The sequence below is a fragment of the Schistocerca piceifrons genome, chromosome 2 (genome assembly GCF_021461385.2).
Source record: "Schistocerca piceifrons isolate TAMUIC-IGC-003096 chromosome 2, iqSchPice1.1, whole genome shotgun sequence".
NCBI classification, from domain to species: domain Eukaryota; kingdom Metazoa; phylum Arthropoda; class Insecta; order Orthoptera; family Acrididae; genus Schistocerca; species Schistocerca piceifrons.
The window spans coordinates 721663509-721678602 of NC_060139.1; the positions used below are offsets into that span (position 1 = coordinate 721663509).

Consider the following 15094-nt stretch of genomic DNA (forward strand, 5'->3'; position numbering starts at 1 on the left):
ACTTACCAAAGCTTTCGTTTGGTAAGTTACAGCATCTTTGTTTTTAGATGTATTTTTCTCATGTGGAATGTTTCCCTCTATTATATTCATATCACTAGTATATAATATGCTAGTCATGATGAGAGACACTGGGTCAGAAGGAGGCTATTTGTGGATGACTGGCAAGAGTCTGCAAACTGTCTGTCGAACTGTTTGCAGACTGTTGCCAATTGTCAACAAGCCAGGTAGTTCATGAATAGCCAGCCACCTTCCTGTCCTCTCCTCCTTGCCATGACTAGCCTGTTATATTCTAGGATCAGTGAAGTTTCACAAATCTGACATGTTGACACAGACTGATTGCGATAAATAGGGTTACTTTTCCTCCTGTAAAACCAGTCTTGTCATAAGGAAGGCCATTGTAATACATCTGAAACATATTTTGCACAATGACACAGAAGAATTTTAATCATTCTTCAGTTTTGATTTGCATTACATAATGAATAAATCATGATCATACTGCTCATATGCCCCGGAAAATGTTTTGCTATTTAAAATCTGTTTTCGAAAGCCTACCCGCCCACTTCAGCGAGACCCATGTTTTGTGGATGGAAGGGCTTACATGGGGTTATCTTTTCTCACTTCATTTGGTTCTATTCCATCCTTTGTTGCTGTCTCAGAGTGCTACATTTATCTCTGTTTCATAGTGTGTATGTCTTTTTACTTGTTTCCTTTTGTATCCTTCCTTACACGTACATGATTTATCACCCATTTGCAACATTCTCAACTGTGCTGCATACATTAGCTACAACACCTTGGTGTAGTTTTGTGACTGCATGAACTGCACAGTGAGAGTCTGCCTGTCACAGCAGCTGGTACATTTCAGTGTAATGTATCTTCATTAAACTTCGCACTCCATCCTACAACATTTTCCAATTGTTTTTGACACACTGTTGTGCATCTCATCACTGTAAATACAGGGTGGCACAAAGTGAACACATGGATTTGAACTTCGTGCTAGAAGTAGAGCATAGTAGTCGGTTACCTGTGGAGCTGTTATTTTTTCGGTTAGAGCATCCAGTTTCAGTAACAGTGGCACAATGGACCGTTTAGCATCGTGTTCTCACTGCTGAACATCATTTTAAAAGTAATGAATCTATTATCACTGTTCAACAGCTTTTCTGTACCCATTTCAATGTTGCGCATAGTGGTTTGATACCTGATCACAATGCAATATTCTGTTGTCCTACTTCTTTTCAGACAACTGGATCCATTATGAAGAAAAAGTCGACTGGTCATCCTAGTACGGCACGAATTCTAGAAAGTGTCAGCAGAATAAGACGGTCTCTTCTTCAAAGTCTTGCGGTGCTCAGAGTTTTGGCATATCTTGTCACTTGTTTTATTGCATCTCGAACTGTGAGTTACAATCCCATCTCTATAATTTATGATCATACAGGAACTTCACGAACATGATTTTGACTAACAGAGACTGTTTTGTGAGAATGCTTTATGTTCTGCTACTGACAATGTTTTGTTAATGATGAGCAATGAAGCTCACGTTCCCTTGGGTTGTTTTGTAAACAAGCTGATGGCACAGTGGTTAGCAGACTGGACTTGCTTTCAGGAGGAGGATAGTTCAAACCTGCATTCGGTCATCCTGATCTAGGTTTTCCGTGATTTTCCTAAATCACTTCAGGTAAATGCCGGGACATTTCCTTTAAAAGGGCAAGGCCGACTTCCTCCTCTATCCTTCCCTATCTGATGTGACCGATAACCTTACTGTTTAGTACCCTCCCCCAAATAAATCAACCAACCAACCAACCTAAACAAGCAAAACTATCATCACTGGACAGCAGACAACATGAAAGAATTGCATCATAAGTCATAGTAAAATGCTAAAGTGACCATGTGCTGTGAAGTTTCCTAAAGTGGGGATTGGGCATCATTAGGCCTTATTTTCTTTATTGATGTATTTATTTATTTTGAAGAAGGTGGCACTAGTGTTACAGTAAATCCTGAACTTTTTGTTGCAGTGCTAAGCAATTTTTTGTGACCACAACGTGAGCCTTTGGGGATTAACATGTGTCACAGCCCATACAGCTAATCCATCCATGGCAGTTGTTCGAGAATTGTTTTCTCAACACTTGATCCCGAGAATTGTTTTCTCAACATTTGATCTCACATTTCGGCAATCTCCAGTGGCCTGAATGATTATCAGCTCCATCAGTTTGCCACTTCTTCTTATGGGGTCATTTGAAATGTGAAGTTGATTGCTGCAAACCTCATTCCCTTGACAATCTGAAGGTTGCAAAAAATGAAGAAATTGCTGCTGTTTCACAGGACACTTAGAAAACAGATAGGCAGAACTTAAAAGAAAGACTTTTAATGCGTATGCATGACAGAACACCATCTTTCTGATGTTATCTTTAAAAAATAATTGCAATTCTTAAAATGGGTAACTGACAGGTTGTACTGGTGTAAACACATTTTATATATGATCAAATCATAGTACTTTGAAATTCATGCGTTCTTTTTGTGCCACCCTGTATGTTACATAATTTTCCTGTGTCATCGATCACATCTCATTCTTTGCAAGCTTAGTCTGCACATACAAGCTCAAAATATTTTCATAAAAAGAAATTACAACTAAATCAATTCTTTCGCATTACTCACCAAAATAATAGTTATTATTTTTACTATTATCCAATATCTTTCCTTATCAAATAGTTTTGGAAAATAGTTGAAAATAGTTTAGGACAAGTCTTCTGCTTGTGAAGTCCCAAACTGACAGCAACACTCGACACGCAGCTCGCACCCCCTCCCCCTGCTCCTCTCTCTCTCTCTCTCTCTCTCTCTCTCTCTCTCTCTCTCTCTCTCTCTCTCTCTCTCTCTCTCTGTGTGTGTGTGTGTGTGTGTGTGTGTGTGTGGGTGTGGGTGTGTGTGTGGGGGGGGGGGGGGGGTAGTAATGTAAGTTCATATGTTGAGCAGCAGTGTCTCAGTTCTTATGCTATCCATTCCTCAACAGTTCAACTTTTTCAAACATTTCATTGTGTGTAGGGTTGTAATTTTCCTTCTAATAATTGGCATCATTTTACTTTTTTCTAAAATTTAATACATGTTACAGCCAACATTATTTGCTGTTAATTTGAAACAGTAGATTATGGATAAGGAAAAGAATGTGTGGCTCAGTAGCCTGGTACAAGTCTTGCAGTTGGGTTTGATTTGCATATCCCTAACTTACATTAGGAATCATACCAGGAACTGGGGAAAAGCGATATACAGTTTCTCTTGCATTGGTGCTAGGAGTAGGTACATAGGTGTTACAGCTAACAACTTTTTCATCACGGATTCTTAAAATTTATGATAGAACACAAACAGAAAATTGATATTTATTTTCTGTAGTATTCTTTTCCATTATTTCAATATATTTTCATATATTATAGATTAGATTTTGCATATAGTATTTATATTGTCTGCAATTTTCTGTTAATGTATCGTCCTGTTATTGGTTACAGAGTGTGGGAAACCAACACATGGACATCTGAGCAGTGGACTCTGCCATTTGGACATGTTAAAACAGCTTGCTGGAGTCCTTGTGGATCCGTGTTGTTGTTTGCAACATCTCATGAGACTGTCATATATTCTTTATCATTCATAAGAGCTGTGACAGTCTTCTTGGCTGATGCAGAGAAAGCTAGTAGAACAGCCATACCTGTTGCAGATGTTACACCTAGTGAGACAGACACTACTGGTGATAGGTGAGTTTGTGTGTGTGTGTGTGTGTGTGTGTGTGTGTGTGTGTGTGTGTGTGTGTGTGAGAGAGAGAGAGAGAGAGAGAGAGAGAGAGAGAGAGAGAGAGAGAGAGAGTGTGTGTCTATGGCTGCTAAGTCCATACTGTGAGCAGCAGCACATGATGGGAGAAGCAACTGAGTGGTGGGGGTAAGCAGGAGGCTGGGGTGGGGATGTGGGGAGGGATAGTGGAGTAGAGGTGGGGCAATAAAGTTCTGCTTGTGAGAGCATTTAGAGACAAGGTGGAGAGAGGGTAGGGCAGCTAGGTGCAGTTGGGATGTTAGACATAGGGCAGGGTGGGTTCGGGGGTAGCAGAAAAGGACAGAAGTAAAAAAACTGGGTGCATTGGTGGAATAGAGGGATGCGTATTGCTGGATTGGGAACAGGGAAGTGACTAGATGGGTAAAGACAATGGCTGACGAAGGTTGAGACCAAGAGGGTTAGAGGAACGTAGGAGATGTTTCAGGGAGAGTTCCCACCTGTGCAGTTCAGAAAAGCTGGTGTTGTTGAGGAGGAGTCATATGGCACAGGCTGTGAAGCAGTCGTTGAAATAAAGAATGCCATGTTAGGCGGTGTGCTCAACAACGGGTTGGTCCAGCTGTTTCTTGGCCACAGTTTTCCTGTTTCCATTCATGCGGACGAACAGCTTGTTGGTTTTGATGCCCACATAGAATGCAACATAGTGGTTGTAACTTAGCTTGTAGGTAACATGACTGACTTCACAGGTAGCCCTGCATTGATGGGGTAGGTGATGCTTGTGACCAGATTGGAGTAGGTGGTGGTGGTGGGAGGGTGTACAGGACAGGTCTTGCATCTAGGTCTATTACAGGGATATGAGCCATGAGGCAAGGGGTTGGGTGCATGGCTTGTATAGGGATTGACGAGGATATTGTGTAGGTTCAGTAGGAGATGGAATAGCATTTTGGGAGGGATGGGGAGAATAGTGGGTAGGACATCTCTCATTTCAGGGGACGACAAGAGGTAGTCAAAACCCTGGTGGAGAATGTGTTTGTTGCTCCAGTCCTGGGGGTGGTATGAGTCATGAGGGTGTATCCCAGATTTGTTTGAGAGGTAATGCCTTTAAAGGAGAAGTATTTGTCTGCTCTCATAGACCAACACCTTCAGCCTGTTACCCACAACCTAGCCTCCTATATAAAAGATACCAATCATTTCCTTTACCAACTCTCCACAGCTCCTGTTCCTTTATCTCTTCCACTGACTCACCAAGGCTCCTGTTCCTTTACCACATGGTGCCCTGCTTGTCACAATTGATGCTTCCTCCCTTCACACTAACATTCCTAATGATCTTGGCCTTACCACAACTGAACACTACCTTATCCGATGACGACGACGACGACGACGACACCCAGCCGCGGGCAGAGAAAATTCCCAATCTGGCCGGGAATCGAACCCAGAACTCAATGATTCAGAGGCAGCAATGCTAGCCACTACACCATGAGCTTCAGACACCTTTCCCAATGCCCGATAGTTTTCAAACTTATAACCTCCTCCCTAGTGACCAGCAGGGCACCATGTGGAAAAGGAACAGGAACTGTGGAGAGTGAGTGGATGAAATGGTTGGTATCTTTTATAGAGGAGGATAGCTTGCAAGTGATAGGCTGCAAGCGTTGGTCTAAGAGAGCAGTGATTTTCTCAGTGGGGACACAGTAACCGATAACAAGGGGGCAAACTGCGTGGTTAGGTTTATGGACAACTAGTCCCCTACCAAATCTACACAATTCCCTCGTCCATTCCTACACAACCCATGCACCCAACCCCTTGCCTCATGACTCATATCCCTGTAATAAACCTAGATGCAAGACCTGTCCCTTACACCTTCCCACCATGACCTACTCCAGTCTGGTCACAAGCATCACTTATCCCATCAAAGGCAGGGCTACCTGTGAAGCCAGTCATGTTATCTACAAGCTAAGCTACAACCACTATGTTGCATTCTATGTGGGCACGAAAACCAACAAGCTGTCCGTCTGCATGAATGGCCACAGATGAACTATGGCCAAGGAACAGCTGGACCAACCGATTGTTGAGCACACCTCCTAACAACACGTTCTTCATTTCAATGACTGCTTTACAGCCTGTGCCGTCTGGCTCCTCCTCAAAAACACCAGCTTTTCTGAACCTCATATGTGGGAACTCTCCCTGCACTATCTCCTACGTTCCTCTAACCCTCTTGGTCTCAACCTTCGTCAGCCATTGTCTTTACTCATCTAGCTCCTTCCCTGTTCCCATTTCAGCAATACACAGCCCTCTATTCCACCAATGCACCCAGTCTTTTTACTTCTGTCCTTTTCTGCTACCCCCCCAACTCACCCTGCCCCATGTCTAACATCCCAACTGCACCTAACTGCCCTACCCTCTCTCCACCCCATCTCTACTGCTCCCACAAGCAGTACTTTACTGCTCCATCTCTACTCTGCTGTCCCTTGCCGCATCCCCACCCCAGCCTCCTGCTTACCCCCACCACTCAGTTGCTTTTCCCACCATGCGCTGCTGCTCACAGTCTGGACTCAGCGGAGATTGCGGTCACGTGTGTGTGTGTGTGTGTGTGTGTGTGTGTGTGTGTGTGTGTGAGAGAGAGAGTTGCGTCTGCACGTGCACACGCCTGCCTCTCTCTCTCTCTCTCTCTCTCTCTCTCTCTCTCTCTCTCTGTGTGCATGCGTGCATGTGTGTGTATTCTGATGAAGGCCTTGTTGGCCGAAAGCTGACTTTCTGACAGTCTTTTTGTTGTGCCTATCTGTGACTTAGCATGTCCACTGTATGGTGAGTAGCAAACTACCCTTTTCATAATATTGTTACATTCCACCCTGGATTTTTCATTGTTTTATTTCGAACTTTTATCTTTGGTGAAGCAGTTTCAGACCCAGTCCGTAATGTGGTATAAAGCTTTATTCTCGCTTTTTTATATGGTTAAAAGGATACTCAGGGTTGATCATTTTGATGCAACTTCATTTTTCGATGGAAGTAACTTTTAAGTTAGAAGAGATTTCTCTTTTGGATGTAAACAATTTGTTACATAGTTGCATCATTGATCCACATAGTCTATTGTTACACAGACTTGAAAAAAGCTGATATCCAGGTTGCATTATTTGAAGGTGATAAGTGTAAATTACACCTATTAATTCCAAACTAAGATCTTTGTATGTCCACTATAAGATGCATGCAGCAGTAGTTCCTTTCTGGAATGGGTAAGAGACAGAATCACATCCTGTTAAACAACATACTGTAATTTTTACACTTGTCACCCAGATTATTACAGGATGGCTAGCAATCTTTGAAAACCAGGGATTAGCTGTGAATCTTACATAACCTTGAAAAGCCAGGAAACAAAACCAGGAAATTCAAGTGAAGTCCTGGAATTTAAAACATTATACTCTGTTATTGCTGTTATATAAAAAATAATAAAGTCAATATTTTCTTTTCTTATTAACATTTAGCAAGTGCCTGACAATATTACGGCACTTGTGGGGGAAGTGAATGTGCAGGCAGACATTATATTATGTCAAGCCAGTTACTATGAACAAATATTTGCAGCTTCCGCAAACTTAAGTAAGGTCTACATGCTTCTTAGTTTCTGCTGTGATTGCTAGATGGCAGTAGTGGTATGTGCAGAAAAATTCTTCAGTTTTGAAACTTTTTTTAATTGCGTTTTGTTTGGTGGATATTAGCTGACATTCAGGTTGTCTCTTTTTCAAGCCTTTTGTGTTCTGTAGAGTTGATTTTATTTCAAAATGTACAGTGGGTAGGAGAAAAGTTGGGAGCAAATAATTTACAAAGCCTTTGACGAGTCTGCAGATGATGGAAAGATTTGATGATGATTCACATTACATGTCATCTGAAAATAGCAGTAGTTCTAGAATTTTTGAAGACGAGTTGCTGCATACGTTTATCATATTATTTTCACAGTTGTGTTGTTCTGAAGGATTCTCGGCAGATGCATCGGGAACTGAATCATAGAATTCGAGTCAAGTAAATGTAAAGTTGGACTGCGTATCTCTCAGTGTATCAGTTTGAATCATATCGTACTCTACGAACACTAAATTTTGCTTTGAACTTATGTTTTGTGTGTTTCTGTAGATGTAAATGTGCTGTAAACTAAATTAAACGTAAAGATTGCGTATTTCTATATGTATTTCAATAATAGAACTTTTTTACAATTTTTTTTCTGCAAAAATTACTGTAAAATTTAAGTTTGATCTGTGTAATCGGGTTTAACAGTAGCTGTACTGAAACATGTTTATTTAAAGTAAAAAGTACAATAAATCTAAAAATGTTGTAAAATTCCAACAACATATTAGTACACACGAGTTGTAACTTTGGATAAATCACATATTTTAGCCAGTTCACAGGTAACAGTAGCTACCTACGAGATCAGCACCATATGGATTAGGGAGTGACAGTAATTATTACTGTGAACTCGTGAGATGTAAAAGAAAATATTGTAAAAAAAGAATACTGGGTACATTCTCTTTGAAGTGGCAGGCTAATAAGTGGAAAGTTTTATACAATGTTTCGTAGACTTTGACAGTATCCAAATAATTTTTTTCAATATTTTCGAATTAGTGACGAAAATTTTGATCAATTACTTTGCATGTTAACCTTATTAACATACATTTCATTCAAATCACTGGAAAGGTGTACTCAATGGACAATTATGGAATGGACATCAGTGTGTTCTGCAAGAGTTGCACTATGTTTCGAATTTAATTTTGGGTGCAGCAACAAATCATTAAGGTGACATAAGGGCAGTTTACGGAAATGCTGTTTCTGATGAAGCAGGAAATTTTTTTGGTATAGGTTTTAGAGGGACACACAATGCAAATGAAATCTTAAGAATACATCACATTTTCATCTACTCCAAACCAGAATTGTTAGTTTTCTAATACGAGATAATTTCAGTTAAATATAATGCGACATTGTCTGCTCACTAAGCGGTCGCCCATGCAGTATTGTTATGAGAGACGGGTCTCAAGCTTTGTAATTAAGCAGTTATTAATTTTTCTAATGTTCTTTCACTCAGATGAAATATATTCTCAGGCACACTTTACTCATAAAAAAATCAGAGAATAAAGTGCATTCTTCGTTTTATTCATATGACCTACTCTGCTGACAGTTGGCAACCAAATGGGATTGGAGAATGCATGGAAAGTGGCAGTTTGGTCGTGTGGCGTGCAGCTATCAAATCCTAGCAATGCTGTGACAGTTTTGTCTCTGGCTTGTTTGCTGGTTGGCGATCAAAAGTGTCACCTGATTCTCACATTGTAACATGAAAGTATCTCCGTGTATAACCGCAGACTAGACAAGAGTAACTGATAGAAATCACTGTGTGCACTAATCTTAAGCGTTAAAACAGGAGCAAAAAACGTTCTTCTGTGTTTTTGTTGCTTTTCACAATGCAACTTCGAAAGTTGACAAAATATAGCCAACTGTGATGTCAATAATAGGGCATGCAGCAGGGATGGGGCATATTTATCTTAAAATTACCAGTTTCTGGTTATTCAGCATACCTGACTCTGATGTCTAAAGGGCCAATGTCAAATAATTTAAGAGAGTTCATGATTTTAAAAAGGGCCAATGTCCTCTTAAGTCCTTTAATTTTGAAGTTGAAAATTCTAGAAATTTATTATTTAAAAATAAGCTTTAGTTACAGTGATTTACTATAATGATAGTAACAAATAGCCCAAAATATACTGTTTAATAGTTGTCAGAAAATGACAAAAAAATATTCAGAAGCTTATAACTTAAAACTAAGACTCTTGACATTGGCCCTTTTAGATGGTTTCCCATCTACTTACGAGTCATGGCTACAGTTTCTCTTGAGGTTTCAAACCTCTAGTGTTATTCATTATTGCAGTATGTTCAGCATCAGAGAACTGCAAACACACTTTAATCATTCCTTATTGCTTCAGTATTCCTCTTCTTTCTCTCAGTGGTTCTTGTGGAGAATTCTCTTCAACGTTCATCTACTCTTCTCATTACTAAATTGTGATATGCATCAATATCCTCTCTTGGGTATCTGATTTTGGAATCCCTGTCTCTGTATATAATCCAGTTGGAATCGTCCTCTCTCTCCAGGCCTCTTCCTATTATACCACATCGTCTTGCGATTCTTGAACAATGTATTCACAATTACCCGCTGAAATTTATAGCAGAACCCAATTAGTTTTTCTTCTCCTTGATTTCTATTACCAAACACATATTCTCCCTTACTCTTGCTGCTTTCCCTTCTCCTACTACTGCATTCCAGTCACCCAAGAGTATTAGATCTTCACACCCCTTTACATACTACATTCCACATTTGATGTCCTCACATGTTCTCTCCCTCTCTCTCTCTCTCTCTCTCTCTCCATCTGTTGTTTGTGACTTTGGCATATATACCTACACCATTGTTGTTGACATTGGTTTACTGTTGAATCTGAGAAAAATAATCCCATTCACAGTTAACTTACTCTTCATGCAGCCTTCCTATTTATGATAAATCCTGCTACTGTTACATCATTTTCTGGTGCTGCTGATATTACCATATATGTGTGTGACCAGAAATCATTACCTTCTTTCCATTTCATTCAGTGATAATCCTTACCCTCCCCCCCCCCCTTTCCCACCACCATGCCTATATCTAAAATGGGTTTGCTATTTAACATTTTTCTCATGGTCACATCAGCTTTGGCATACCTCTCCTGGGGATTTGAATGAGGGAATAATATGGAATATTTTTCCAAGGAAGATGCTCATGACACTGTCCAATTATAGGCTGCTTGTCATGTGGTTACATGTTGTGTGTATTTAGAGGTGCATCCACACAATGCCTTTTTTCTGTTGGGCTTTGGGCATGCGCATATATTTCCAACAGCACAACTACTCGTCTGCATTTGTGCATGTTGAATTTCTTGGAAATGGAGGCCGTGAGTTAAGTGCATTGCTTCCTGCCTTTGATGGAAATCTTTGTGCATTTTAGCAGATGACACGCAGCTGGGGCCCATGTGTGTTTCATTGTGTTATGTTGAGGTTATGTTGTGAAGCTTTTTATGTGCAATAACGACTGTTGATTCCAAAAGAAGCATGCTTAATTTTATAGAAAAGTTGTAATTAATGCTGCTACTAAAAATTATTGCCCTGAGCATCAAGTATGAGATAAAAGGTCTCCACTCGTATTACTATAAAGAATGAGATACCATAAGTTTTGAAGTAGGGAAACAGAGAAGAATAGGACAGAAATATAAGAAAAATGTTCATCAAAATTGTGGGTGAATAGTCATGCTACAGTGACTTAATAGCACAACAACTGAGGAACATGACATCTGAACAATAGAAATGATGGGGTGCGTGTAGCTCCTCAGCAAACTGCTGAAAATAGAAATGAAGGGTGTTTGTTGATGGTGCAAAAAATACAAAATAAGAAAACACAAACTCCATTCTAGTGGATTTTGGCATGTGTGAAATTGCTAAACTCGTTGAGTCCAAGGATGTCAATCCACATATAATCTCTTTCATGATTAAAGTTGTGTAAACTTTTTTTATAAAATGTGATACAAATGATGCATTGGATGTTAATTAATCTTTACATAATGACTATGAAGCTCCCTTAAATATTTCTCAGTTTCAGTAACAATCACTGAAATGGTTTGTTTTCAGATGTGAACTAAATAGTTCAAACTGATATATAAGTCACCAGTTACTAGCTAACAAAATGTTATTGCCAGCATTACAGCTGCAGTTTCCCGTGCATAAAATATAGAATTTTGCTGTGATCTGCTCATGAAATTTGAAAACAAAATGTAGTCATCACTTTGTATTTCTCGTACCTCTGTTATTTAGATACTAATTTACCTACAGTCACTTTTATGCATTGTTTTTCTGCCACCTTTTCTTCACAGTAACTGCAGCACAAGCTCCCAATGAAAGAAGAGGATCCATAGCTGGCTGTTTTCACAATGAGGCAAAGTTTGGACACAAAAACAGCCATACAACCATGTGTTCTTTCCACAAATTTTTTTGCGTGCCCTTTTATTTTCATGTGTCTGCAATTGTGCATGAGGAAAGAGGCATCATATGGACATACCTTAACACTTTTTCTGTTGTGGGAATGTATACACGTCCTGCTACAGATGTGTATATGCGCACCACTTTGATTTTCCTCTCTTGACAGCCAAATGAGTTTCATTCAGCATCTTTGTGTCTATAGCCCTACATTTTGTTCCACATCTATTATGCAGTAATCTCTGTTTTTCGAGAAGTTTCTTTACAGTGACTGCATACCCATTATGAACTGTTCTTCTGGGTACTGGTCTATGCAGTGCATGGCCAACTATTCTTTTAAACTTGAGACAGATTTCCTCTACATGCTCATGACGTGTACTGAAAGTTTCAAGTTCCTCATTGAGAAATGACACTACTGACTTTTTATGTAGTTTGCTGAACATATATATCTTTCTGCATGTAATGGTCACGTTTCAGTGTGGACATCCTCAAAGAGGTCAGGTCTATTTGTTGCCATTAGATCCTATATATCCATCATGAATGGAGTTTCTATCTATCTGTTCTAGGTAGTTTTCAGAGAAGGCATTTAGTAAAGTTTCACATGATATCTTATCACGCACACTGCTAACAGAACTGTAATTTTCCCAAGTAATTGTTGGATGGTTAAAGTCTCTGATGACTGGGAAACTTACGTACAAGTGAACTAAGGTTTTCTCTGAAGTTTACCGTTCCTTCAGGAGATGAGGACATCGTTATCAGGAGAAAGAAAACTGACATTCTACGGATCGGAGTGTGGAATGTCGGATCCCTTTATCAGGCAGGTAGGTTAGAAAATTTAAAAAGGGAAATGGATAGGTTAAAGTTAGATATAGTGGGAATTAGTGAAGTTCGGTGGCAGGAGGAACAAGACTTTTGGTCAGGTGAATACAGGGTTATAAATACTAAATCAAATAGGGGTAATGCAGGTATAGGTTTAATAATGAATAAAAAAATAAGAGTGCAGTTAAGCTACTACGAACAACGTAGTGAACGCATTATTGTGGCCAAGATAGACACGAAGCCTACGCCTACTGCAGTAGTACAAGTTTATATGCCAACTATCTCTGCAGATTATGAAGAAATTGATGAAATTTATGATGAGATAAAAGAAATTATTCAGGTAGTGAAGGGAGACGAAAATTTAATAGTCGTGGGTGACTGGAATTCGAGAGTAGGAAAAGGGAGAGAAGGAAACATAGTAGGTGAATATGGATTGGGGGTAAGAAATGAAAGAGGAAGCCGTCTGGTAGAATTTTGGACAGAGCATAACTTAATCATAGCTAACACTTGGTTCAAGAATCATAAAAGAAAGTTGTATACATGGAAGAATCCTGGAGATACTGGAAGGTTTCAGATAGATTATATAATGGTAAGACAGAGATTTAGGAACCAGGTTTTAAATTGTAAGACATTTCCAGGGGCAGGTGCGGACTCTGACCACAATCTATTGGTTATGAACTGTAGATTAAAACTGAAGAAACTGCAAAAGGTGGGAATTTAAGGAGATGGGACCTGGATAAACTGAAAGAACCAGAGGTTGTACATAAGGGAACAATTGACAGGAATGGGGGAGAGAAATACAGTAGAAGAAGAATGGATAGCTCTGAGGGATGCAGTAGTGAAGGCATATTGAATTTAATTGATGAAAGGAGAAAATATGAAAATGCAGTAAATGAAGCAGGCAAAAAGGAATACAAACGTCTCAAAAATGAGATTGACAGGAAGTGCAAAATGGCTAAGCAGGGATGGCTATGTGAGGATGTAGAAGCTTATCTCACTAGGGGTAAGATAGATACTGCCTACAGGAAAATGAAAGACACCTTTGGAGAAAAGAGAACCACTTGTATGAATATCAAGAGCTCAGATGGAAACCCAGTTCTAAGCACAGAAGAGAAAGCAGAAAGGTGGAATGAGTATATAGAGGGTCTATACAAGGGCGATGTACTTGAGGACAATATTATGGAAATGGAAGAGGATGTAGATGAAGACGAAATACGAGATATGATACTGCGTGAAGAGTTTGACAGAGCACTGAAAGACCTGAGTCAAAAAAAGGCCCCCGGAGTAGACAACATTCCATTAGAACTTCCGACGGCCTTGGGAGAGCCAATCCTGAAAAAACTCTACCATCTGGTGAGCAAGATGTATGAGACAGGCTAAATACCATCAGACTTCAAGAAGAACATAATAATTCCAATCCCAAAGAAAGCAGGTATTGACAGATGTGAAAATTACCGAACTATCAGTTTAATAAGTCACAGCTGCAAAATTAATAACACGAATATTTTACAGATGAATGGAAAAACTGGTAGAAGCCGACCTCAGGGAAGATCAGTTTGGATTCCGTAGAAATATTGAAACACGTGGGGGCAATACTGACCTTTTGACTTATCTTAGAAGAAAGATTAAGGAAAGGCAAACCTACATTTCTAGCATTTGTAGACTTAGAGAAAGCTTTTGACAATGTTGACTGGAATACTCTCTTTCAAATTCTAAAGGTGGCAGGGGAAAAATACAGGGAGCAAAAGGCTATTTACAATTTCTACAGAAAGCAGATGGCAGTTATAAGAGTTGAGGGGCATGAAAGGGAAGCAGTGGTTAGGAAGGGAGTAAGACAGGGTTGTAGCCTCTCCCCAATGTTATTCAATCCGTATATTGAGCAAGCAGTTATGGAAACAAAAGAAAAATTTGGAGTAGGTATTAAAATCCAGGGAGAAGAAGTAAAAACTTTGAGGTTCGCCGATGACATTGTAATTCTGTCAGACTGAAAATGACTTGGAAGAGCAGTTGAACAGAATGGACAGTGTCTTGAAAGGATGATATAAGATGAACATCAACAAAAGCAAAACGAGGATAATGGAATGTAGTCGAAGTAAGTCGGGTGATGCTGAGGGAGTTAGATTAGGAAATGAGACACACGAAGTAGTAAAGGAGTTTTGCTATTTGGGGAGCAAAATGACTGATGATGGTCGAAGTAGAGAGGATATAAAATGTAGACTGGCAATGGCAAGGAAAGTGTTTCTGAAGAAGAGAAATTTAACATCGAGTATAGATTTAAATGTCAGGAAGTCGTTTCTGAAAGTATTTGTATGGAGTGTAGCCATGTATGGAAGTGAAGCATGGACGATAAATAGTTTGGACAAGAAGAGAATAGAAGTTTGCGAAATGTGGTGCTACAGAAGAAAGCTAAAGATTAGATGGGTAGATCACATAACTAATAATGATATATTGAATAGAATTGGGGAGAAGAGGAGTTTGTGGCACAACTTAACAAGAAGGAGGGACCGGTTGG

At 39.6% G+C, this 15094-nt stretch overlaps 1 protein-coding gene across 1 annotated transcript in view; it reads left to right on the plus strand.

The window, feature by feature from the left end:
- LOC124776293 (aladin-like) overlaps nucleotides 1-15094 on the plus strand; it is a 73786-nt gene that overhangs the window by 46055 nt on the left and 12637 nt on the right. The window contains exon 7 of the mRNA XM_047251209.1: nucleotides 3492-3734. Within this exon, the coding sequence (XP_047107165.1) occupies nucleotides 3492-3734 (243 nt within the window). The remainder of the gene's footprint in view (nucleotides 1-3491; nucleotides 3735-15094) is intronic.